Here is a 27,614-nt window from a genome sequence, read left to right on the forward strand (position 1 = left end):
TTGAAATATACTCCAGAGATGAAAACTGTCAGAACCCATAATGACTTGACCACATATTCCCCTAGTTGGGCATTCAATCTCCTTTTGACAATTAAGGTTTTGTTGCTGCTGCTGCTGCTGCTGTTGTTTTGGGGTCACCTAGAGTCTTTGACTGTGGTTTAAATAAGACTCTAAAAACACATCAGTGCTTAGTATTTTACTTTCTCAGTTCCATTATAAATTCTGAGTAGTCTGATTTACCTTTTGCCCTTTCTCTCTTTTTCTCCCTCTTAATCATGATTTTTAAATATATCTTCAACCACTCTGTAATTCTCCCCTGCCCTGAAACTTGTTAATTATGCATACTAAATATCTGCATAATAGTACCATGGTTTGGATGAGGAAGGTTGTTGCTCACATACTTCTTGTTCTCTTTAGAACATTTATACATGCAGAAAACATGATTCTTTTTATAATTTTTTAAAAGTAGTCTCCATGCCCAGCATCGAGCCCCAACACAGGGCTTGAACTCATGACCGTGAGATCGAGACCTGAGCTGAGATCGAGTCGGACACTTAACCGACTGTGCTACCCAGGTGCCCTTCTTTTTATAGTTCTTAACGGTACTACTGACATTATCATAGAAGACATTTAGTCAGTACTTTATGTATTAAATAAGAGAATCACATACCATTTCAGTTTTCAATTCTGCCTCATCTAATTACTTACCTCTGGAAATTGGGACACAGGAGTGCTGTACTCCTCCAAGACTGCCACCTGAGCACGTTTGAAGAAGGTCTGTGGCATGCAGGATCCAGGGGTACATATGGTCTTAGAAGTGGGGATGAACCACATGTTACGTCCTAACCGTGGTAGAGACAGAGTACTTTTCTTACCTGGTTGCAGCTCTAGTTTCTGTCATCCATTGGATCCTTTCTTATTTGTTGTTTAAGCCAACGTCAGACGGAATGAATAGAGAATTGTGTTTTCTGATTTTAATATTTGTGGTAATTTAGTTCTGTATGATGATTCCAGAAGGTTTTCAAATGGAATCTTGCAGGATTATATTTTCTAAAAGCCAGGATTATTCTATGTTTATTGTTTCTGTTTTGGTAACTCTGCTGAGTAATATTTAATTTTTTCAGTTAAGTATGATAGTATACTGTAAAGTTAAATCTAAGTATAAATCTTTAAATTGATTAGGAGAATGTCTAATACTTATTTTTTCTTTAAAAATTGTGATAATGGGGGGTAAACAGATGTTGAGTATAGACCAATCACTTGTTGACTCAGAAAAAAACTTTTTTTTCCTGTGGACAGTATGTATCTCTGTGTAGTTTTGAAAGTATATCAGAGATTTGTCTGCGTATTGCTTGTTGTACAGCCAAATATTGCAACGTAATGGAAAGAGCATCTTTTTTAAAAATAGAATTGAAGCTTTAGTTCCATTTGTTGCCTTTGTTGCCTTCTTTTCCATAAAGTTTATGTGCCTGGGAATAAAGAAGAAATAGTGAAATTGAGAACGAAAGGAGAGAAGGTATAGAATTACAAGTGGAAAGAATCGTGTAATAAAATATTCCTTTAATGGATTAAAATCCTCTTAAAAGGAACACTTCCCTGAAGATAAGACTATTTTGTTCCCGTTTCTTTGACCCCGTATCTAATTAGTCACCAAACCCTTTTGATGCTTCCTTTGTGCCACCTCCCACGTTCCTTCCTTTTTAAGCTGTGGGCCATTAGAAAATGCATTTTGGTTTTTTCCACGTGTCATCCTCCATAGTGATGTTTGCATTGTTCCATCTGACTGTAATTGTCCTTTCCTGTCCCGAGTTTATCCTTATGATTCAGTGTATTCGTTCTTCATGGGAGCTCTCAAATCTTGTGTCCTTCGTAAAACCTTTCTTCACTTGTTAATTACCCTTCTTCACTTGCGCTAGAGGTGCTTTCTCTCTCTTTTGAACTTTTATGGGTGACCCTTATACATTGGATATCCCTTGTCCTTAGATGCTGTCCAAATCTTAGTTCAAAATCAATTTTTAAACCTTTGTCTTTTTAAGTAGACCATTACCTTTTTAATCCTTGTGGTTCTTCACACAGTGGCTATATACATGTTGAAGTGCAGGAATAACATCCATATTATAGACTTTATATATAGCATATACAAATATGTGTATGTGTATATGTATATTTCTATATTAACCTTTTGGTACTTGGGAGGGATATGTATGAGTGGGACTGTAGCATTACTGAATTTAATTGTATTGTTCTAACACTAATTGAATAAGTAACTTGACTTTTAATTTTAACCTTGGAGAAAATAAATGTGATGCTCATTCTTCCAGGATTCAGGATACCATAGAACTATAGTTGTCGGAGTGATAAATTTTTTAAATCTTCTAATAGAAAAACAGTCTGTCCCTTTTCGCCTTGATTACGGATGGCCTCCACTAGGCCTAAAAATAAAACATGAATTGTTTAAAGTGAACCAGTCGACATCATCTGTTTGTTGGAGGAATTCTATTGTTCTGGCATTTAGTGTTTTGTGGTGGACAGGTGTACTTTCTTGATGATCACTTTTATTCTTATAGCACATATCAGAGCAGATATTAAATTTGTTTAATTTATCAGTGAACTTTGGGTCTTCATTTAATGAAGAAACATTTTAATAAATGTCTGCTATATGCCAGACATGCACAACAATGAATAAGATATATGGATTTTATGTTGGAGGGACTCATATTCTAGTGGTAAAGGCAGACATGTATATAAATAAGTATAATGAATTGTTACAGTTGTAGAAATATACAGTGAAGGCATAAAGAACCAAAATCCTGTAATCATAGCCATTCCCATTTAAAAGTATGAAATTTAGTAAGCCCTAAATAGTCCAGTGAATTCCCAATATATTACTTGTAAGAATTAATTGAGATAATATAATTGCTGTGTAGAAGATACAGATACCATTATATTCTGCTTCTACAGATCATAAAATAAACCTAATTTAAAGTCATACAGTTGGTTCCCATAATAGGATCTAAGCATTCTTCAACTCCAGTGACAGTGTTAGTATAACTTAGTTTTGTTTTAGAAGATAGTTTTATCCCAAGTGCCCAATGCTATGTTGTTTAATAATAGAAACATTAATAGTTTAATAATGGAGACTTTAATATTTCCAGTTAGATTTAACTTATTAGATTATATAGTTTATTGAAAATATAAGTAGCTTATGTGAAAAGGAGTCTTTATTAATTATCCAAACCCCCCACACTCACAGAGCTGCATAGGAAAGCAAATGTCATCACAAACTAGAAGTACTCCCCGGGGGGCCAACCACTTAGACTACTGGTCCATTAAGCAGATTTCCCAGCACCTTTGCTCATGTGCCTGATTCATTTCACTTTCAGTTCAGCTATGAGGTTTTCTGTGCAGCTACTCAAGTCCTTCTACGAATGCCTCTGTGGGCCAGGGTGGGTTGGAAATTAATTTTAACACCTCACCATCAAAGAAGAAGGAGGCTGCCAGAGGTCAATACAGCTCATTTCTGCCTGAGATGAGGACCCGGAGACACTGGTGAATCCCTATGAGAATGATGGTAGGGGAGCCAAGGAGAAGAAATTGTCTTGGGGTGTCTTTAAAGAAGAAATTGTAATTTGGGAATATGCAAAATTTGCTTAAAAAATGTGTTACATGACTTTTACATTGTAGGCACTGTGTATATCTATATGGATTTAGTACCCCTAACCCTGAGAGGTGGGTAGGGAGGTGTAGTACTCAGAAAGCCCATTAATCAGAGTGCTCCATGGGCCTGCCTGAACACTGCTATAATATGTAGCTTGGTACTTTTTTGGGGTCAATTTTTCTGTTTCCACCTGTGCCCGTGTTCCATTTTTCTATAGTTATCCCACTTGGGACTTGTTTGTAATGGCATATCATAAGCAAAGCTCTGAGTTCCACCCGCTCCAGGAGAATAGTGGACTCCCTTCTCCTTATGTACTAGAATTAAATGTAATGGAAGAATTCCTATCGATTGCCCAGACTTGCCAGTTGCTTGAGGCATTCTGTGATATGCTTAGTCCTTTGGAAAGAGGAAGTTGGGAAGGGCTCAAAAATAAGGTGGTCTGGGGCTCAAATGAGTTTGTTGGAAGGGATTAGAAGCAAGGATGGGGAGGAATTGAAGGAATGCTTTCAGGAAAAAAGGTGTAAGTAGCTTTATTTTCCCATGTTATTAAACTGTGAAAATCTGCTTTTATTAAACTAGCAACATGCACTTTTGTAGTATCTTGTTTAAGGTCTTTGGTCTTGGCAGCAGAATTTGATATGGATATTATCAAGTTCTTGATAGCTTTACACTTGATGTCAGCAACCAGTTAGATAAGTTACAGTCCATTAGTACCCTCTGCTAATTAATTACAAGTGAAGTGCACTAGGCACTTCCTGAGCAGTAGGAAAAGGATCTAAAAGCAGGAAGATCGACTAGAAAATAGTCTCTTACAACATGAAAGACTACATTCAAGTTCCTGCAGCAGAACTCGACAAGCCCTATGAATTGACTTCGACAAGGGAATCAACCCCATTTCTGTGGCTGAGTAGGTCCAGTGACTTCATTTTACTTGTTCTTGTGATGTTTACAAGTACAGTATTCTCTTCTCTAAAGTAGTTAATAGTGTTTCTTTCGTGATTACTGATGCCACGGTCATTTTAACCTTATGTTATCATCAATATGAAATCTCAGTAAATTGAAAAATTTTAATTCTTGTTGCATTTATCTTCTCTGTAGTTGGTAGCTTTTCATTCATAATAAGTAGTCAAGAAGGTGTTCCTGTTTCATTTTGGGTTTTCTGGAGAAACGCACTGTGATCATTTACTTCCCTGCATGGTAGTGCATTCCTAGTCTGTGAGTCAGACTCACTCCTGCAGTCATGGTCATTGGTCATGGTTTGTGGAGAGCTAAAATGTTTAGGTTAAAAATTGTCTTGTGCTTGCATGTCATATGGCAGTTACCCTGGGGAGTCATCCAGTCTGGGCTGGACTCGGCTCCACTGTGCTCCTTACCAGCTGCGTGATATTGGACAGATGGCCTCCCTAAGCCTGTTCCCCATTTATCAGAGGGAGATGATGGTACCCACTTCAGAGAGTTGGTGTAGGAGTGAGGAATGTTGGAAAATACTTAGTATAATGCTGCACACGTTGTGCTCAGAAAGTAACATTTCACTGCCCCCCCCCGCGGCCCCGCCCCAAACTGGTACTGATACTGTTTCTGAAAACTTATTGTCAACCATATACAGAATTTGTTGAGGGTTTTTTTTTTTATTCAAGTATAGTTGGCATACAATGTTACATTAGTTTTTAGGTGTGATTTTTAAAGATTAGTTTACAGCAAAGGTTTTCATACTGTCAGGAAAATTATCCCTAGGGCCCTCAAGCACCTTCTGCTTACCCCTTGTAGTACTTCTTTTATTGTATTACTATAGCTACTATTTTATTGAATGCTTGCTATATGTTGTACTCTTTTCATTTTTAATTTTCCCAGTAAGTACAAAGAAGGCATTATTATACCATTTAACTGATGAGGAAACATGGGCGTAGTAAGATAAAGTAACCTGCCCACCCAGCTGGACAGCAAGAGACCTTGCGGTCACCCCTGGCCTGTCTGACTCCAGCGCCCTCCCTTTAACCGCATACTGCCTGTGTGTCATTTTCCTCTTCACTCCTGTTTCTCTCAGTAGATCTAAGCTTTCTGAAAGTAGGAGCTGCATATGGTGTGTATTCCAAGTTCATATCTTTTCTAAAACCTCTTTAAAAGCAATGTATGATATCCCAAAGTGTCAATGTAAGTGAAACATAATAGCTATTAAGAATCTTTTCTTATTGAAAATAACATAATTTACCATTTTGACAGGGAACTTGAAGCAGTTAAGACTTGTTTCTCAGTCCCTTGCTGGTCTCTTTGCCGTGATAGCAATTTGAGTGTACTATATTTGGCCTTGCATTAGTGTTAGCAGAGTATTCATCTTAATCTTCTTATCAGGTTGCAAGCTTTTTTCATCATTGCCATTACCTAGCTTGGTACTCTGCATAATAACCACTCAGTACATATTTGATTTTAGTTTATTTCAGTGTATTAATATTTATCTGAAGTATTTTTATACTGGTTGTAGTAGACAGAGAAATACGACTTTTGCTTACTTGGCTTTTCCCTCTCTCTCCTCCCCCCCTTCTTTTCCTCTAGTAATAGGACCAGTGTTTACTTTTGGATTCTAAAAAAGTTCAGGTGTTTTGGTGTTCATTAATCTGAAAAATTCCTCAATGAACTCTTTGGAATTTTTTTTCTTCTGTTAAAGTAGAAAACATCCTGAACAATAGAGAGCATTTTATATTATCAGCACATAGTGCCAAGTATATATTGCTGAAATTAATTCACTATTTTTTTTTTTAAAGATTTTATTTATTCATTTGACAGAGAGAGACACAGCGAGAGAGGGAACACAAGCAGGGGGAGTGGGAGAGGGATAAGCAGGCCTTCTGCTGAGCAGGGAGCCCGATTTGGGACTCGATCCCAGGGTCCTGGGATCATGACCTGAGCCGAAGGCAGATACTTAACGACTGAGCCACCCAGGCGCCCCTCACTATTTTTTTTATATATAAGTTTATAAACTCAAGGACAGGGATCTTGTCTCTTATACTTTCTTGTATCTGTGGCATCTAGCATGGTCTTAGGCACATAATCGGTACAGATGAAATACTTGGGTGTTGACTGATTTGACCACTAGTACCTGTGGTGCTGTGGGAAGAGCATGGGGTTACAGAATTAGACACTGGATTCTCACCCAGACATTGCTGTTGAGTAAGTTACTTGGTCAGTTCTGCTGCACTTCCCACTCCTGTAAAGTAATGGTAGTAATACTTCACTAGGTTACTAGAAATGTTATTATATATGCACAGTGCTCTATGATCACTAAAGGTACTGTACAAATCTTAAGTCTCTCTTGTTCTTATCACTTTATTGACTCTGCTTCACTGCAAATCTGGACTCAGTCTTACTTGTTTTGGCCAGTGCTGGGTGATCGGTTGACACTTGGTATATGAATGCGTGCATAAATGTGCATACTTCATGAGCAAAGTGAGATCTGGAGAAGTTGTCTCTTGCATAACCTTACTCTGTGAGATAGTAGTCTGCTTAGATCTGAGTTCTTTTAATTTCTAGCTCAAGCAGTCTTTCATATCATATTTTGGTTTCTAAATACATGCAAATGCACACTTCCACAGAGACACACATACTCCAGTTTCATAAATCATGGGAATAATTTTATAGTGGTTCCAGACCAGCATTCCTGTTATTAGTTTGCAGGACAAGAAAACTAATCGCTCTCACTTACATGGTTCTTTCCAGATAGCTGATGTGCTTTACCCAAGGCCATGTAGTCACTTAAGTGAAAGAATTGGAATGAACCCAGATATTTTGCATGCCAGCCCATTGCTCTTTCCAAGACACCAACACCTGAAACTATATAGAGCAGCCTTTGAGGATTTTTGAAATTCCTGGACTTTCCCTTGAGGTTGTTTCCCCCTCTAGTGTAGTTCCTCATATGATGCATTATGTAAGTACACGTATTAATTGTTTCCACCAGCCACAATGGAACAGACTGTCCTCCAAGACCACTGTGGCTGGGGCTGTGAGTGGATTGGGCCAGGCAGTGGGAATGTGGGTCTGGAGGATGCAGAAGGTGGTAGGAGACAAGATTAGATAGGAAGCAAAGGGGTTAGAAATTATGTATTTGCCTTTATAGGGTGAATTTGGTAGGTTGTGTGTGTATGTACACACACGCACACACATGCCCCTAAATGATTCGATTTGGAACTTTGGAATAATTCATTAATGTATTCACTTTGACCTATAGTGTCTTTGGGGAGGGGAGAGGACATTTTTTCATTTCTTAGTCAGTAATGGAATTCGCATTCCTGTTTTCTATTGGCGCCAGTTTGCGGTTTTTCTTTTTATTTTAAATAACTCATTAATATTCAGAAACCTGAATTTCTAGGTCAGTTTTACAGGATGAATAATCTTTGTACTTTGTGATTTTATTCTTTTTTGAACAGGAGTGTGTTGCTGCTGTTCTGCTCTGCGTCCTCGCTACAAACGCCTGGTGGACAACATATTCCCTGAAGATCCAAAAGTAATTTGATCTGCATCTACTGATCCTTCTCTTTGCTGACCCATCCTTGCCCCCTGCTGACCTCCCTAAGGTTTCCCTAGTTTCATTTCTCTACTTCTACCCCTAAATCTCACCATGTACACTACTATTTTTATCTTTATCTTTTTTTTTTTTTTTTTACTTTTAAATGACCCATGCTTGCTTGTCTAATTTTCAGATCCTTTTCATAGATTAGCAAAACATTTGGAATGATGGACAGATGGTGTTCTCTTATCTAGATAGTTCCTATATTTAAGTAATACTTTTCAGAAATTTATGAGCTAGTGCCAGATTATTTGGACAAAATGCTAAGAATACAACTGTGAACACAGACATGGTTTTCTGCTCTCGCTGAGCTCACAGACAAGGAAATCGGCTATTATAATATTGTGTGAAAGAATGCTATGATAGAGAGATGACGCACAGGGCACTTCTGGAGTGGGTCGGAATGACGCCTAATGTGGGCCTGGAGAACAGAGACTTTAAGGAAATGAAATCTAAGCTAAGATCTGAAGAGTAAATAGTTTGGCCACACAATTTTCAGAAGAGAAGTGAGAAGTAAAGGAATAATATTCTAATAGGCAGTTCTCTTTTTACTTAAATGCTTGGGAATTTTTTATAACCATTACTTTATTATGGAAGATTACTGTTTTCAAAGCAACTGGATTTGATTGATTTTGCTTGACACTGTCCCTAAGTTTTCCAAGACTCCTTTAGTCTAGTGTTAAGTGGATATGAACAAAAAAAATGTTAGATGGGTTTAATTGCTTTATTTTAAAATGTAGCCGGGACACCTGGCTAGCTCAGTCCACAGAGCATGCGATTTTTGATCACAGGGTTGTAGGCTCGAGTCCCATGTTGGGTGTAGAGATTACTTAAAAATTAAAAAAAAAAAAAATGTTTACCAAAAAAATAAATAAAATATAGGCAATTATAGAAACCTTTTGGTTATCTTAACATTTATATATTTCATGATATATGAAATATTTATTTTTAATCAAATTTGATTTAAACATTCAGCCATTTAGAAGAGGTTAATTTGTTACATACTATTGGCTGCCAGATACCTGGATAATTTGTGGCTGATTAAGCCAGAAGATATGGTACCTGCCTTTAGTAGCTTTCCATCCATTAACTGACATAAAGCAACAGCACACTAAATATTAAATCCTAATGCATAAGTCAGTAAGCAAAATTTTAAGTAAAACAGGTGGTAAAGTTTTTGCCTTTAAAGCAGAGAGATTTTACTGTGGGTTGGCAATCTCTGGGAAGCATTCTCGGAGGAAAGGAGATTTGCTGAGCTTTGAAGGATGTGTGCCATCTGGAGAAGTGAGATTAGTCTCTTTGTTGCAAGTGAGGGGCCTCTAGAGAAAAGGCAAACAGGTGCAAGAGAAAGCAAGGGGTACATTTGAGATTAAGAACCTTCAAATAAAGGTTTATATAGCCTCATTGTAGAGGGTATTGGGTGATAATCGTGTTGACCATGATTTCTGATTTGAAATTCCAGTCATGTCATTTAATAGACTGAGTGTTCTGATCATTGGTGGAGGCCAGATTATGGAGGAATGTGAATGACAGACAAAGCTTCTCCTTTATCTACTTTAATTCCTAGGCAGTGAGGGAGTTTTGAACACTTGTGACCATGGGAGTGATGACAGGTAGAGAGAATGGTTATAGAAAGGATATTTTTGCCAGGTATTGATTGATTGATTGCCTAGTATTTAGATAAGATTTTCAAATGGAGATCTGTAAAATAAGATTTTAAAAAATTTACATAAACCTTGCATACATGTGGCAATCATAACCCATTTGACCTTATTTGTTATTTTTAATTTATTGACCAACAATAAAAAATCACATAGTATAGCCAAAATAGATCAGGCATACTACCCAGTATACAGAGGTCTACATGTGATAGTCCCGGCCTTCAAAGAGTGATCTAGTGAGGGGGACCAAACCATGTTTTAATAATTACTGGCCTTGTGATCATGGGCAGGTACCTCAGTTCCTCATCATGAAATGGAAATTATAAATAGTTCCTATTTCATAAGGTTCTCATGAGGATTAAATGAGTTAATACAATTCTTTGCTCACCCTTTCTTCCCTAGTGTCAATGACAGCGCCTGGCACATGGTTAGCACTTGAAAAACAGTATGATAAAATATAATAGAGATAAGTACCGTGAGCTAAAGGAACATATAGGAGGAGCCTCTTACCCAAGTTCTGAAGGGATGTTGGGAGGTTGCACTGAAGGCTTTTTGGAGGGCATTGAGACCTGCAGGATGAGTAGGAGTTACCCAGGTGAGCTAGAGAAGCATCCCCAGGCAGAGGTGAGTTGAGTGAGAGGAGTCATGCACAGACTGTATGATTCCATCGATGTGTGCTGCTTTTGATAATGCTGAAAAGCAGAGTGGTGATTGCCTGGAGAGGAAGACAAGGACTGCAAAGGGCATGAGGAATCTTTTGCAATGATGGAAATGTTTGTATCTTGTTTTTTAGTGGTGGTTTCACAGATATACAACTGTCATAGTTCAAATTATAGTTTATTGTGTATAAATAATTCCTCAATAAAATTAGTAAGGGATTAAAAAAAATAGGTGAGAGGCAGTCATATTTAAGTAATGATGTAGAGGAACTAATACAGAGGGAGAGGTTAAAAAACCAGGAAAGAGAGAGGCTAACTTGATGGAGCCAGATCCTGGGCCATGTGAAGCAAACAGCAAGAACATAGGCAAACTGATTTCTCCAAGACAAGTCCTCCAAAAATAGGGCGCTTTCACTTTCCAGGGGCAGGGTTTCTTCATTCAGGTCCTGTTGACCTTTTGATCCAGTTGGTTCTTTGCTGTTGGGTTATCCTGTGCATTGTGGGATGTTTATTAGCATCCCAGGCCTCTACCCCAGATGCCAGTACACCCACCGCCCAGCTGTGACAATCCAGAATGTCTCCAGACATTACCCTGGGGAAATGAAGTCACCCTGGTTGAAAATCACTGGTCTGGAGGGCACTGAGGGCACTGAGAAAGCAGGGGTGTTTTTGCCAGTAAATTCTAATCTGATGACTTCCATCTTCTCTGAGGAGGAGAGGAGCTCATTTGATGTCAGAGAGGGAAGAGAGGCGGCAAAGTAGCAAGTTTGAGGAAAAACGAGTAGGTAAAAAGTAGGTTGGCAATGGAAGGACAAAATAGCCAGAGAATGTAGAGGGGACAGTTGAAAATGTAGATTTATAAAATTTTTAGTTGTAGATTCACCACTTAACATAATTTTTCCGTCTCCCTTCCCACCTCCTCTAACAATCCTAAAAAGCATTTAGTTATTTGGACTATATATGACCAAAACGTTTAGGCTGATAACTGATTTGTTGTCTGAGGGTGGGGAGTACCGTCAGACCTGTGGCCTGTCACCTTTTAGGGGGCAGAGACAAATGAAAGTTTGCCAATCCCACACTGGGGGCCTCTTGTTCTTAATATGTTGGCTAAACAGATTCATGCAGTTCTTAATACCTTCTCATTTATTAATTAAAAGAAGGCTTTATAATGCTGTCGGCAAGTTTGGAATCATTTTAACATGTTCACTGTTGTATATGTAAAGGAGTAAAATAGGCTTAACAACATAGTTTAAAATTTTAAAATTGAAATAAATTTGTTTGAAACCTTTTCACTAAAATACATCCCATTCCCTACATATTGCATTTAGTTGAGCTGTTTCTCTATTTAGGAAGGTGTTAGAATAATTCATTGCTTGTGAAGGTATATTTAAGTATTCTGCCTAAATGGGGGCATTTCTTTAACTTTCTGAAAATTCTATATCTAGAATGATGAATATTTACGGTAAGGAGGTTATAGCCAGAAAGGTTCAGCATAAATAATGGATTAATCACGAATCCCAAATGGGGACATGTGAAGCAAACAACGCTTAGAAATAAAAAATAACTATGAAAATACAGATAGCCTATTTATCTTGCTGTTCTTCTTATTTTTAGGATGGCCTTGTTAAAGCGGACATGGAGAAACTGACATTTTATGCGGTATCTGCTCCAGAGAAACTGGATCGAATTGGTTCTTACTTAGCAGAGAGGTTGAGCAGGGATGTTGTCAGACATCGTTCTGGGTAAGGAAACTAATTGCTGCTAATACTGTATCTCTGAAAATTCTTCCTAAGCTAAATCATTCTGTACATTGTTTTGTCATCTAGTCATGCAAAGATGATATGTGGAGGATAAAACGTAATATTTTACAAGGAAATGTATACCGTATAGATGTTTGCAGCTTTTATTACTTTTCTGATGGTCGTGTTTTAAGAATAGACACATGTGAGTTAACAGAGTTGCCTTTAGTCTAAGCATCCGTTAATTTTTGGTATTTTAATATTTCTTTAATGGAAATAGTAGAAATTGACTCCCTTAGTGTATTTATCAGTAGAATGATGAAAAAGAACGTTAGGCTTAGTATTAAGGTCCAGAGAGCGTAAGCATGCTGATTTGGACCTGCACTAGCTATATACCTACCTATAAATAAAAATCTGCCATCTTACTCCATTCATTATGCTTGAACAGTAGTAACTTGGATAATGTGGATTATCAGTACTTTTCCATATTCATTTTATGATCCTCATTTCTTAGAGTACTCCATTCTTCAAGTGATACTGGTTTTCCCTACTTCCATATTGTTAGCTCTTAGAACATTTTAGTGAGTCTTATGGTTATTGAAACAAAGTTATCTAAAGTCAATTTTAATTTTTAGTATAAGCTTTAAAATCTGATGAATTGTAAGGTTAAATTTATGAGATGTTTCCTTATGATACTCTGTTGTTGCTGGTAATGTTTTTTACACTCATATTTACAAATACAAATAGATTATATTGGAAACTTAGGCACATTGCTTATAGTAACTCTTTTGGGTCAGATACAAAGATAGATGGTTAGAAGTCTGGAAAATAGAAAATGTCCATGTTTCCAAAGAAAAATATACACAAAGCTAATATTAAAGAAGCTTTGAAGAGTTTGGAAAGGAGAAGACAATGGGGTGGTAGTACAGTATAGTTTTTGTATACTTCAGCATGAGGGTTATTATATAATCGGAGATCATTAGTGTTTGTGAGAAGTAAGATTTCACTTAGGAACTACTAAATTTGCCTTTCTCTGTTCTGTGCATTTACATTTAATTATTCCAATGAAAAAGCACCTAAGAGAATTTGGAGAGCTAGAAATGCTTTGACATTATTTTTCTCTTACACTTAGGTATGTTTTAATTGCTATGGAGGCATTGGACCAGCTTCTTATGGCTTGCCATTCTCAGAGCATCAAGCCATTTGTAGAAAGCTTTCTTCATATGGTAGCAAAGCTGCTAGAATCAGGGGAACCAAAGCTTCAAGTTCTTGGAACAAATTCTGTGAGTAAAACTGTTCTCTAACTTTCAGGTTAATTAGTGTATCTAGACTTGGTATCTTCTTAGAATGTTTTTACCCGATAAAAACAAATGCTTTGTTCAGGGCGTGTGGACAGACAATGCAGATGTAGGTGATTAGAACACCCTCTCTCGGGGTGCCTGGCTCATTCAGTCAGCAAAGCATGCAGCTGGATCTTGAGGTTGTGCGTTTGAGCCCCACTTGGGGTATAGAGATTATTTAAAAATAAAATCTTAAAAAAAAAAAAAAAGAACACTGTCTCTAGCTTTTTCTGTTGCTTCTTGTGAAATCTGTGATACTAACCATTCATAAGGAGCATCGGAAAATCTGTTGGCCATTAAGTAAGTTCTTCATACTCAGAGGCAATAGGAGCTCCTTCTGTAAACGATCACTTGGCCTGTATTCTTACTTGTGACTTTCAATAAGTGAAAAGAGAATAAAGTTTCTCCTTCTAAGAATTTTCCAGAACATTTAACATTTTAATGGTCATTTAAAACATTTCTGATTTATTTCAAAGTAATATGCTTTTTGTAGTGCATTTGGAAAATCAAGAAAACATGGAAGAGTAAACAAGACACCTGTAATTCCAATATCCAGAAGTAATCTTTTAATATTTTTCTTTTTTTAATATATATTGGAAAGTGAGGAACATATTTTAGGTAGACTTTTGTGTGTGTGTTTTTTCCATTTACATTTTTGAGCATTTCCTGATACAATTTAAGGTTTATTTACTTATTTATTTATTTTTTGCAACGGAATGTGAGTTTTAATTTTTTCTCTGGGATTCTGGAAGATTCAATTCTTCATGATTTCACAATATCTCTGTCTTGTTTGTTTGTTTGTTTTTCCACAAACTGATGCTTTCAAAAGATATACTGTTACCTGGGCTGTTTTACTTTTCATGTCTTTTTTTTTTGTGTGTGTGTGTGTTCAGTTAGCCAACATATAGTACATCATTAGTTTTTGACAGGGCACCCGCGTGGCTCAGTCGGTTAAGATTTATTTTTATGAAAAAGAGATACTTGGTTTAATATTTTCTGAAACTTCACATGGTCAGTGCGTAGTATGGGTATCGTGACAATTGGAGTCAAATCCCTGCACTCTTACGCCAGTTCCACCACTTACTGTCACTTGGGACAAATGATTTCACCTCTTGAATTTCAGGGTTCCTATCTGTAAACTGGGGATAATGATACAGGGCCATTGGACTGATTAAATTGTGTGAAAACACTTAGCACAGTGTATGGCACACAATAGGTAATGAGTGTCAGTTTAATCTCAACCAAGTGTAGTATTTGTGGCCCCTTTCTAGATAATATGAATCATATAAAATTATCATTTAAAACTGAGGACTTAGCTCTGGCGGAATTAATTTAAATTGTTTTGGTATCGTAATTTCATTTTCTCACATTTATTTTATCCTTAGTTTAGTTTTCAGGAAAGTATTGGTAAATTTGGTTGAATAATTCTTTTGGTTATAGTCTTCCAAGCGATCAGTCTATATATCCTGGCAGGTGTTTCTATATATTTAAATTTGCATGTAAAGTAACAGTATGCCGTTAGGCTGTACCAGAAGTAACACGTCACTGAGGGAACGGAAAGCTAATGAGAAAGACATTTAGAGATTATGTCCTAAGGAGCCTTAGGGCCAGGTCTGTGACACAGGTAGGGTATTTAAAACTTCCCAAATGCATACATATTTCTCTCTTTTTTATATCTAGAAAGGAGGTAGAATGTATTTTACCATCTCAGTATTTTTCTTCTCTATTGAGTGTACATTTCCTTCCATTTATGTCTCCTTTCCATGTCCCATCTTATTGGTATAAATATTACTCATTTGTGTGTTAAGTCACAGCTGTCAGAAGATTTGGTGCCCATGATTAAGGAATAAAATTTTCTGCAGGTTTGGGCTTGAGGTTATCATTGAAGTACGGTCAGTGTCTAGGAAATGGAGAAGATTTAGAGTAAGACCTTTCCTTCTAGAGAGTGGGCACACTCAAAAGGAACTGGATTAAAGTGTTAAAGTTAATATTTATAAAGCTATATTCTTGATTTTCTCAAGTTCATTAAAAAATTCCTTTTGTATGTATGTAGTGTTTGTGATATTTTATATGTTTCATTTGCTGCTTATTTGGATAGTTCTTGTTAATGTGACAAATAATGGATGAAATGTGTTCCAAACTTTCCAAAAGGTGATAACATGTTTATATATTTTTTTTTTAGTTTGTCAAATTTGCAAATATTGAAGAAGATACACCATCCTATCACAGACGTTATGACTTTTTTGTATCTCGCTTCAGTGCCATGTGTCATTCCTGTCATAGTGATCCAGAAATACGAACAGAGTATGTATTATTTTACTCTATGAGTTATTATTATTGTAGGCTCCACACCCAGCATGGAGCCCAACCCAGGGCTTGAACTCATGACCCTGAGATCAAGACCTGTGCTGAGGTCAAGAGTTGGGTGCATAACCGACTGAGCCACCTAGACGCCCTTACTCTATGACTTAGAGTCATAGAGCGGTTTATTGATGAGTACTGTGTTTTGATTACCATAATACATAATATGGTATATTACATAACGATTAACAAAGGAAATGGGAAAATACACACTTTTTTCCTGAAATATGTCTTTCTATTGCTTTAGAGGGACTGGCTGAAGTAGCCAAACTGAGACTGGTTTCTCAACTTAGACTAAAATTCCTAGTCTTTACTGTAACCTGGAATGCCCCTTTCTGCTCCCTCTGCTCCAGTGTCAGATTCTGTGGGCCTATCATTTCTTGTTCTTTTTGCTCTTTCCAGCCACATGGTCTCCTTGCTGTTCTTGAACACATCAGGCACAGTTCTTCAAGGCCTGTGGACTAAGTGATTTCTGCCTAGAATGATTCCCCGGATATGCACAGGGCTTTTTGCCTCACCTTGTTCAGCTCTCTGCTTACATATCACATTCTCAGGGGAGTCTTCCACTGGTCACCTTTTATTTATTGAATATCAGCCTCTCATCCCATCCCCAGTTACTCTGTTATCTTCTTCTCATCTCTGTTTCTTGTTCCTCTATGGAATATGAACTCCAGGAGGACAACGTCCTTGTTTTGAGGACTGGTGTATCACTAGTACTTTGAATAGTGCTGAGCACATAGTAGGCTCTCAATAAGTACTTTTAAGTACTTTTATGAATACATACATAAGTTGAATGAATGAAAGAATATTACTGAATCATTGTCAGCCTGAGTTTATCATAACAACTGGGGTATTTTTAAACATTTCTTCTGGATACTTCCTAGTAATCTGGAATCAAATACTTACCTGCAAACACAGTCTATAGGTTGATATTTATGTGGAAATGAGAAGCTTTAAAGTTAAGAATTGACATCAAAATGAATCTGGTAAATAAAAAGTAGTTTGAATTTTACGATACTACAACTAAAAAGAAAGAAACTAACTTGAGTTCAGAGAGTTATTGTAGGCAGTTTAAAGTCAAGATTTAGCATGTTTGTAATTTTTAGTTTTCTTTTAAAATAAGGGAATGCGCAGAAATATAAGTAGCTTTTAGTGTGCAAGCTACAGTGTAGCTTGGTTTATAAAAACCAAAACAAATGTAAAAGGTTATTTTAACATGGAGAAAGAAAGCTGAGAAGTGATTTACTAGTTGTTTTCAGATACAAACACACTGTCTGACATGCCATAGGTGTAATTTTTCCTCAGCTTAGTATTGGCCATTTAGAGTTATGCTGTTACTCCTTTATTATGAGTGTAGAGCCTTAGAATGGTGGAGATAACTATAACTGTCTTGCTAATTTCCTCTTTTTTCCAGTTTAAAATCTTTTTTTTTTCTCCCTAAGGAACATTTAAAAAATGTTTTATAAAATTTGTCCCTCTTCTGGGGCCCCTGGGTAGCTCAGTTGGTTGAGTGTCTGACTCTTGATTTTGGCACGGGTTGTGATCTCGGGGTCCTGGGATTGGCCGCATGGGGCTCTGTGCTCAGCAGGGAGTCTGCTTGCGGTTCTCCCTCTCCCTCTGCCCTTCTTCAGGCTTGCATGCACGTGTGTGTGCTCTCTCTCTCTCAAATGAATCTTAAAAAGATTGTCCCTGTCCTCAAAGGCTGATGTTAACTTACTAATGGGGCAAAAAGGTATAAAGATTACCTAAAGAAAGTATAGTTTTTTTTTAAAGATTTTGACAATTTTGTTTTCTTTTAAAATATGGTAAATATGCAGAATGTAGTATTTCTTTAATATTATAAGGATTAGTAAACTATACAGACATTTCTCAAATTTTGGTTGAAGTGAGTTTCACATATAAACCCGTGTAGGTGAAAAGTGTTTGTGACATCCTAGTATTTATGAAAGGATACATTAAGAAGCTCAAAATTTAGGGGAACCTGGGTGGCTTAGTCGGTTAAGTGGCCAACTCTTGATTTTGGCCCAGGTCATGATCTCAGGGTCCTGGGGTTGAGCCCTCCATCGGACTCCAAGCTCAGTGGGGAGTCTGCTTGGGGATTCTCCACCTCCCCCAAATAAATAAATAAACCTTAAAAAAAAAAATTCAAAAATTATTAAGTGTCTTATTTTTAGGTATGTACTGCCCCCTAGTGAAAGATCTTGTCTTTTGAACATATTTTTACCTAACATTTTTCACTAATATTTATAAGAAGAAACTTGAAATTTTCTAAATAAAAATGAAAAGCCTTATGGAACTTTTTCCTAATTCTTGGTCTTTCCAGAATTATATATTTGAAATTCCAAAATGACATTTTGTTTGAATCACTGTGAAACAAATGAGTAAGCCAAAACGCTTTTAAGATTTAGGATTTGATTTTTTTTTTTTCCCTGCTTTGTTTTAAGTGAAAGTCCTTTTGGTTTTCTTCAGGCATATTAATACTCCTTTTTAGGTTCTAACTTAGTTACTTATCATTCCCTTTATTCTTAGCAAAACTGTATCAAATAGAATTCAGGGTGCTAGGAAATGGGGCTGAAAACTTAAGATTTTCTTAACATATTTGCACTGCAGAAATGCTTCCCACCTATAAAGTACTACATCATAATCTTAAGCTCTAATTTCCTAAGCAACCTTCAGTTATGGTAGCAATCATCATCAGCATAATAATGATTAACAATAGCAGGAGCAGCTAACAGTGGGTAATTGTGTGCCAATTTATTTAACATCTTACTGGGTAAACACTGTAATTGAATTAGCTCATTAACTCATTTAGATCCCTACAACATTCCTATGCTTTAGTCAAGACAAGTTCTATTTTACTGATGAAGAAACTGTAAAATTCCTTTAAGGGCATGGGTAGAATATATTGGTTAGGCCAGATCTAGATCTGAATTGGATGCCAGGTGTTGATCTGTAGTAGCTGTAGATAGTTCCCCCCTTCTTGTAGCATTTTGTCCATGTGCTCTTTGCCACTTTGTGCTTGGTCCTCTCATCACCCAGGGAGTAACAGCACGCACACAAAGCAGACACTATTATAGTAATACCAGTCTTGCCCACTTGTGATAGCTCTACAAGAGTCTCTTGAGACTTTGTTTTAGAAAGCGAAATTTATAGACACAGCTTTGAAATAGGCAAAATCTGTCTTTGTGTTTCCTGTTCACTTTCTTATCTGTTCAGTATCCTGTTACCCTTTTCTCCGTCTGCCATTCCTCAGTGCCTGTGTTATGTCCTCATGGGTTTGTAAAGCATAGTCACCCCCTTCCCCATATCTTTCATTCTTCAAAACCTGTAACTTTCAGAAGACTTGGCTGGGTAAGCTAAACAAACCTCTACTGGTGAATAGTTCCGGTAGAAGCAAAAAAAGAAGTAAATAACAATCAAATTGGGCCAGAGGAAGTTGTTTGGGGACAAATGGGTGACCAGGTTAGCTCTGCTTGTGAGATTCTTCCTCCCCGGCTTTTATATGCTGTTTTCTAATCATATTTCTTCTCATTCTTGAACATACAGACTTTTTAAAAAAGAAGAGTGCAGAAGAGCGAATAGCTTGAGGAAGTTGTGGGTTGTGATGGGACAATAGGGCAAGAGAGGGTCTCTCCCTATGTGGATAGATTTTAGTCACACATATACATGATGTGTACATATGTTAGTATACATGGATGTGTATGTTTAAAAATGGCTGAGGTTATCTGTGCTCCCATTTTGGTAGTTCTCCTTTGTCACAGTACCTTTATGGGAATCAGCTTAGTCTTCCATCTATGTGGACTGTGGGAAGTGAGAGGTCCTTGGGGGAGAAACAGTGAAAAAGTCTGAGGAAGCACTGAAGGGTGTTCAAGAAGAGTGAAATTCTTTTTCACTCAGCTTCTGAGACTTCTAGGCAAGAAATGGAGACTCTAGTTCATAACAGTTTGAACTATTATCATCCCCTTAGGAAAACCTAATGCTTTTGATTAAATTCTTTTTTATTGAAAAATAATGCATAGACTTGATATTATTATACTTTACAGTCCCTTTAAACTTTAAGTGCTGATTTTAAAAAGATGGTTATTCAGAGTAAATCTTGGGGCACCTGGCTGGCTCAGTCAGTAGAGCATGCAACTCTTGATCTTGGGGTCTGAGGTTGAGCCCTGCATCAAGGGGGTAGCAATTACATTAAAATCTAAAAAACAAAAACATAAAGTAAATCTCTTTTGGAACTGCCATACCTCTATCTTAGATTTTTGAGATTCTAATTTCTTAGACTTGTTGTGTTATTTTCATTTTGTTGATTGAGATAATAATATTCACTTGGCATCCATTCTCTTAGCTAAACAGGCAGACTTGTTTATATAACCTTTTTCATGACTCAGTTTTTTCTTTTTTATAGAATCCGAATTGCTGGAATCAGGGGTATTCAAGGAGTGGTTCGCAAAACAGTTAATGATGAACTTCGGGCTACCATTTGGGAACCCCAGCATATGGATAAAATTGTTCCATCCCTGTTGTTTAACATGCAAAAGATAGAAGAGGTTGACAGGTATGGAATAAAGATACTAGGGTTGAGGGTGTGTTACTTTTGTATATATGTATGTGTGCTTGCTTGACAGGATAAGCAAGTTTTGTCCTTAGTATTATATAAATAGTGGTCTCGTAAACTTGAGTGAGTTTAAATATGTGCCCTTTCTGAAAAAATTATTCATCTTTAGGCTTAGTAGACCACAGATTCTTACTCATACATTTAGGATTTTATTTCTTTTAGAATAAATGTACACTTGCTGCTTGTTACTGAGCATCCAAATTGCTGTTTGAATTAATACTGAAAGTTGCAAGTGTGAGAAACAGAAATTACAGCTGAACATATGTTACTCTTTAGAGATCCAGGATGCTTTTTCTTAGGCAGTTAGAACTAACCAAAATAATAATGATAATTGCTATTCACTTTTTTAAACAAAAGGTTAGACTGTGTTTGTTTCTTATTCTTAGGTATTTTGGAAGAAAAGAAGAACGTTTTAACATTTCTGCAGAGTCACGTCTGTTCTGTTAGCTGTTAGAACTGGTGTTAGAGTTCTTGCGTGCAGCTTTCTTCATTTCCCTTTTTGTTCCCAGTCGCACAGGTCCTCCTCCTTCCCCTTCTGCCGCTGACAAAGAAGAGAATCCCGCTGTGCTGGCCGAAAACTGTTTCAGAGAACTGCTGGGTCGAGCAACTTTTGGGAACATGAATAATGCTGTCAGACCAGTTTTTGCGTAAGGAGTTGGTATTTTCCTGGTTATTTGTGACTGTGCTGTATTGATGCTGTGTTCATTTCCTTACAGAGGGCGCTTTTTGCTGGCATGAGTGTGTTATTAGTGGAACGTGTAGCATTGTGGGCAGAGTATAGGAGTGATCCGACATCCTGTGTTTGAGCACTTTTCAACCACTGCACCAGCTTTTTCCCCTTAAAAATGAAATACAGTCTGGTGCATGATATCCTGTGCATCATTTATTGTGAATTTCTACTCTCAGACCTTGAAATGTGTATGCACAGTAAAATATTAAACAGTGCCCAAGGGTGATGTGTATCATTTTAGTAAGTTCTGTGGTCATTTCCTCGTAGTCCCTGGCTTCTGTTTCTTGGCTTGCTTTCTCCTGTGGTTGGACTGCCTTGGTGCACGTTCACTTCTCTAAATTTCACCTTACATCTGTGACTAGTCAGAGCAGGAATATTTAATATCTCATTGTACATCTGGTCTCCCCTCAGGGAAAATACATTTGTGAACTTTGAGTTTCTCCACAGAGATATTCTCTCTTAAGCCTTGTTGTCAAGCTTTTGTGTTCTAACTCAATCATCAGGTGATAGATCTACTGTATAATATTCTGTGTAGGGGCGCCTGGGTGGCTCAGTCATTAAGCATCTGCCTTTGGCTCAGGTCATGATCCCAGGGTCCTGGGATCGAGCCCCACATCGGGCTCTCTGCTTGGCAAGAAGCCTGCTTCTCCCTCTCCCACTCCCCCTGCTTGTGTTCCCTCTCTCGCTGTGTCTCTGTCAAATAAATAAATAAAATCTTTAAAAAAAAAAAAATTCTGTGTAATTTCTGGCCATTTTTACTAGTTTTTGTTAATCATTTGCCTCATCCTTTTCCCTTCCCTACTGTAATAATGTCTTTATAGTGCATATAAAGTAGTCTGTATCCCAGAATTCTTTATTTAAGGCAAATATTTGGGTTCATAGTTGAGCTTTAGTTAATATGAGTCTATAAGCCACAAAATTATATTAAAAATCAGAGAATCATTAGGTTTCCAAAGGGATCCATGATTCCCCCCCCATTCCGCCTCTCCCCCAAAATTGAGATCTACTGTTTAATGACTGTGGGCTTATTGAAGTGTTAGTAAGGAAATAAACAAAATTATGTAATATATAACTAAAGGCAGATGTATTGTTCAGTGTCCAGACCTGCTGATTTAATATCTCAGAATTCCTGTTTTTATCTTAATATTCTTATTAACTGGGAGGTAATCTATAAGGCCTTAAAAATCTAGAGAGCAATCCTGGAAGAAAGAAGCTACTAAATTAACTCTACTTGAGTTGGGTAACCTGAAGTGGGCTATGTTTTTTACTATGTAGAACTTAATGGACTTAAATCTTGATCATGTGTTAGTTGTTAATTAAACATTTAATTATATGTTAGCTATTTAATATTAAATACCCTCTCTATGTAAGATATTTTGGAGAATATATACATGAATAAAACTGTCCTAGTCCTCAGCAAAATTTCGATGGATAATTGACATGCACGATAATTATTATACGATATATAGGTTATGAGAAAAGGCCAAAAGAGCTATAGCAGTTCAAAACAAAGAATTGAAGTCGAATTTGGGATATTGGGGTGATCTTTTTTGATAGTTAGGTGGATAAGTAGATTTTAGCTGGTTGAGATGCATGAGCAGAGGCAGAGAAGTGTGGACTTTGAGAAGCAGAGATTAGTTGACACCATTGGCTGGAGTGTCAGAATTAAAGCGCTGGTGTAAGATGAGAGAAAGGTGTAGTTCAAGCCACACCATAGAGATCTTACAGTTTTATATTTAAATCTGTAAGGAATTGGTGATCTTAGCTCAAAACTATGAAATGGTCAGAACTGCCCTTTGAGAAAGTTAATCAGATGAGGTCTGAGGAGGGGTTTGAGCCAGGGCCAGTATGTTAGGAGGTTACTATATAATAAAATTCTCGACAAAAAGGTGCAAGAACCAGAAGTAACTGCTACCATGCTTGAAGAGGTAAATAAAGTTCAATTTTCTGCTTCTTCAGCAAAGTGCATTTGGAACTTTGTAGAAGAGTAGTGGTACAATTTAATTTAAGGGGATTTTATAGCTTCTTTTAGTGCTAAACGACTTACTTTAGGAGGTTTTACTTTAGTTTAAACCTGCAGTTTTTTTTTTTTTTTTTTTAGGAAAACATTATTTATGTACTATTCTTAAATAACTGAAAAGTGTTTCCTGTTGTGTTCACTGTTTATTAAAAATATGATATTCAAAATTTCTACTAAATCATTTATTTTCTTTACTAGATGAAATAATGATTGAAATAAAAAACCTACTTTAGTGTCGAACTAAAGCATTTTTTGCAAGTAATTTCCCAAGGCAATTTTTCCTACTTAAGAGCTACTTTTTTCATTAACTAGAAATAAAATGCTTTTGTTAGGAGATGAATCCTTCTTACTACAGGAAGACTTCTGTGAGATACTAATTTTGCAAAGTATGCTACACTGTTTTCATTTTTATTTTTACTTAAAAAAATTACTTAATATGTCATTGAAAAGACTATTCTTACTGCATACTTTTTTATATACCGTAAAAAGTTAATTTAGCATTGAAAAAAAAAATTATTAGCATGAAGGCAAATGTGATTTTAATAATACATTTCCTATGTAAAATAGTTTTGCTTTTTCTTTCTACTTTCTTTTCTTCTCTTTTTTTTTTCTTAAGTAGGCTCCATGCCCATCGTGGAGCCTACGTAGGGCCTGAACTCATAACCCTGGCATCGAGACCTGAGTTGAGATCAAGAGTTAGATGCTCAACTGACTGAGCCACCCAGGTGTCCCTATGGCAATTTTTATACGCAGAGATTTTTAACTCTTATATAGTTGAAGGTATTTCTTTTTAGATTATTAGGATTAGGATTGCCTATTTCATGTTTTACAAATTATGGTTCTGATTTTTTTTAACCAGAATATGTTCAGGTCAAGATTTTAATTTTTGAGAAATTTATAGATTAGGTTTAAAGTACCATACATTTAGTTAGAGATGTATCTTAGTAAGGTATGGTCACTCAGTTATCACAATTCCTTTTTGAATGTTTTGAACCTAGAAAATTTAGTCTGACTTTTTAGAGCAGACGTAACATCAGTGTTCGTTGAATACTGGGGCAAAAATTGGGGGTGCCAGAGTAGCAGGGAAAAAGAGATAAAGATTGAGATTAAAGTTGATGTTGTACATTGTCAGACACTGTGCTTGGTGATTTTGCTAGCTTTATCTCATTCAGTCTGCACAGTACAGTTACCCTGTACGGGGAAGGTACTGTCACTCCTGTTTTACAAATGAAAGGCTATGGCCCATAGTTCTAAACTTTGAAGTTCTTTGCATTGATTGATTCTGGACCTGTAAAGATTTCATAAGGAAATTTTTATACCTAAGCTACTCCTCAACACTTATAAAATCCTGTTGAAATTAAAATTTGACATTTGAGACAAAATTAGACATTTGGATGTAGAATGTTAACAGCTGTGATAAAAGATTAAAGCTCTTCATGTTTCTTAAAGTTTCTACCACAGTCAACAGAGTGAACTGTTATGTTTGACCTTTGGTTGTCTAGAAGTAGCTTAAAGTAAGAAACTGGAAAGTTTTTTTGAAGTCACATGTTTTATAAATTATTGAAAATTTTGCTTGTCCTTATGCAGTGTCTCCATGATTTTGCATATTTTATAAAAATAAGGCATTTTCTTTTTTCTCAAAGTCTCAGTGAAATTGTTTTTCTACTGAAAGGAATAGTAAGGTGAAAAAAAATTTTTTTAAGATTTTATTTTTATTTATTTGCCAGAGAAAGGGAGAGATTGAGAGAGAGAGAGTGAGCACAAGCAGGGGGCGTGGCAGGCAGAGGGAGAAGCCGGCTCTCCGCTGAGCAAAGAGCCCAAAGTGGGACTCTATCTCAGGACCCTGGGATTATGACCTGAGCTGAAGGCGGACGCTTAAGGGGTGAAAATTTTATTCTTCATCTGACCCCTAAGTCTGACTGTGCTTAAGTAGATCCCCCACTAGCATCCATACCATAGAATTAAAATAATTTTTGTTTGAACTGTATATATTTTGCACCAGTTCTGTTTTTAGAAGTAATTAAGTTATTTTATTTTATTTTTTTTTGCTTTCAAAGATCTCACCCAGTTGACTTTGTCGCTCTACTTTTTCTTCCTTGTTGTGCATCAGTGACCCCTCAAAGTGAAACTCCCCACCTGTTTTGCAAAGATAGTAGGAGTAGTAAATTGTGTATATAAGTCCAGGGTAGTGGTTTTCAGAAGTTAATTGTAGTTACAAATCTCTGGATGTGTAAGATCTTTGGCCCCACGGTTCTTGGGACTGGGGCACAGTAGAGAGCCCTGAAATCTGGTTGTTGTTGTTTTTAACCAAATCCCAAGGTGATTTTGTTGCATGTTGTCTGAGAAACATGATTTGAGAATCCCTGGTCCTATATTTGGAAATTCTTTTCCTCTCCCTTTCCCCTTACTACTAAACTTCTAGAAAAAATAGTATCTAGTTGTTGCCTGGTTTCATTGCAGTCTGGCTGCTACTCATGCCAGTGGGTTGGAGCTCTTCTTACAAAGGTAACAAGCAGAATTACCCTTAACATTGCTTTGCTTTTTCCCCTCCAGTGGCAGGAGTGATGTGTTGCTTCTGTGTCCTAGACAGCCTAAAGCAACACTGTGCGTTTAGTTATAGATTTAAATATATAGAAACACCTGCCAGGACATAGACTAATGGCTTGAAAGGCTATAACCAAAAGAATTTTTCAACCAAACTTGCCAATGCTTTCCTGAAAACTGAACTAAAATAAGGACAAAATAAATGGAGAAAATGAAATTATGATACCAAAACAATTTAAATTCTGCCAGAGCTAAGTCATCGGTTTTAAGTGATAATTTTAAATGATTCATATTACGTAGAAAAGGGCCACAAATACTACACCTGATTGAGATTAAGCTGTCATTCATTACCTGTTCTGTGCCATATACTATGCGAGGTATTTTTCACATGAGTTCTTGTTTAGTCATTCCAGCAGCCCTGTAAGGAATGTGTCATCCCCAGTTTACACAGAGGAACACTGAAATTCAAGAGGTGAAATCATTTGTCCAAAGTGACGGTTACTAAGTGGCATTTGAGTTCAGGGGTTTGACCCCAATTTTCAAGATTGCCATACCATTTTACCACTGAGCATGGTGTTTGCTGAGGTTTTTTTTTATTTTTTAAATAGAAAACTTGGTTTAAGAAAATTCTCTCTTATTTCTAGTTTGCTGTCAGTTTTTAAAATCACAAACTTTTTTTGCATAATTCTTCTGTGTGTAGTTCTTAGGAAATGTAACATTCATTTTATATAAAATTTCAAGTTTAACGTTCCTTTTTTTTTTGGTGTAAAGTTTAATGTTTTCTTTTTCTTCTTTAGGAATACAAGGTTGAATTATTTTGTCTTAATGTTTACTTTCGGCTAGTATGTTTTTCAGTTTCACAAATTAGGTATTATGTTATTCAGTCAGTGTTTGTGTGTATTTTAACGTGTATGTTGTTGAGTTCCGTTGCTCAGCTTTCCTTTTTGCCTTTCTGTTCTTTATTCTGGAATCATTTTTTTATTTCTTTCTTCCTGAAATAAGTGCTCCAGAAATTGCTTTATCGCACGTCTTTATTTTATCCACATTGATAGTTTTGCTCGGTATATAATACTAAGCTGAATTAATAGAGCAGTACCCTGAGGGTATTATTCTGTTCTTTTCTGCCTTCTGTTGTTGCTCTTGGTGAGTTACCTGTGAATCTAGTTCTGTTTCCTTTAGAGGTGAGCTGTTGTTCCTCTTGGACTCCTGCTAACCATCTCTTTATCTTGATGGGATTTCTAAACCTGAGGATTAGGGTTTTGGTCTTTGGTTGGTTGTTTTTAATTAGAAAAATTCTCAGTCATTGGCTCCTCAAATGGCGCTCGCTCTCATTTGATCTTTGTTCTTCTGAAACCCTTGCTAAAGGTGTTTTAGGTCTTCTCCCTTTTTACTTCATGGCTCTTAAGCTCTCTAACATATTGTTCATTCCTTTGCTTCTCTGTGCTACATTCTAGGGTACAATTTTACATATTGTTAAGGGTTCTAGAGGAAGAAAGTGGAATAAAAAAAGGAGTTCTTAAAGTGATTTTCTTGTTAATTACAGGCATTTAGACCATCACAAACTATGGGATCCCAATGAATTTGCAGTTCACTGCTTTAAAATTATAATGTATTCCATTCAGGTAAGGATTGGTTAAGTATTTATCATATTTATATAACTAAGTTTGGTTCTGTATTGATAATCATGTCATCAGAGATATAGAGAACTCTGTAAGATACACAGCATGTTCTT

General features: G+C 36.6%; 1 protein-coding gene across 5 annotated transcripts in view; it reads left to right on the forward strand.

Moving 5' to 3' along the window:
- Positions 1 to 8,081: 8,081 nt before the first annotated feature.
- The window catches only part of EFR3A (EFR3 homolog A), a 71,867-nt gene continuing 52,334 nt past the window's right edge, over positions 8,082 to 27,614 (forward strand). For 4 of the 5 annotated variants that reach the window (XM_044914677.1, XM_021688808.2, XM_021688806.2 and 1 more), the window contains exons 1-7: positions 8,083 to 8,153; positions 12,151 to 12,278; positions 13,408 to 13,558; positions 15,798 to 15,919; positions 20,379 to 20,528; positions 21,098 to 21,235; positions 27,426 to 27,504. In XM_044914677.1, the coding sequence (XP_044770612.1) occupies positions 12,172 to 12,278; positions 13,408 to 13,558; positions 15,798 to 15,919; positions 20,379 to 20,528; positions 21,098 to 21,235; positions 27,426 to 27,504 (747 nt within the window). In that variant the 5' untranslated portion in view covers positions 8,083 to 8,153; positions 12,151 to 12,171. Of the gene's footprint in view, positions 8,154 to 12,150; positions 12,279 to 13,407; positions 13,559 to 15,797; positions 15,920 to 20,378; positions 20,529 to 21,097; positions 21,236 to 27,425; positions 27,505 to 27,614 lie in introns of all 5 variants that reach the window. The other variant, XM_044914678.1, reaches the window with a different exon arrangement.

This window comes from Neomonachus schauinslandi, chromosome 4, assembly GCF_002201575.2.
Source record: "Neomonachus schauinslandi chromosome 4, ASM220157v2, whole genome shotgun sequence".
Lineage (NCBI taxonomy): Eukaryota > Metazoa > Chordata > Mammalia > Carnivora > Phocidae > Neomonachus > Neomonachus schauinslandi.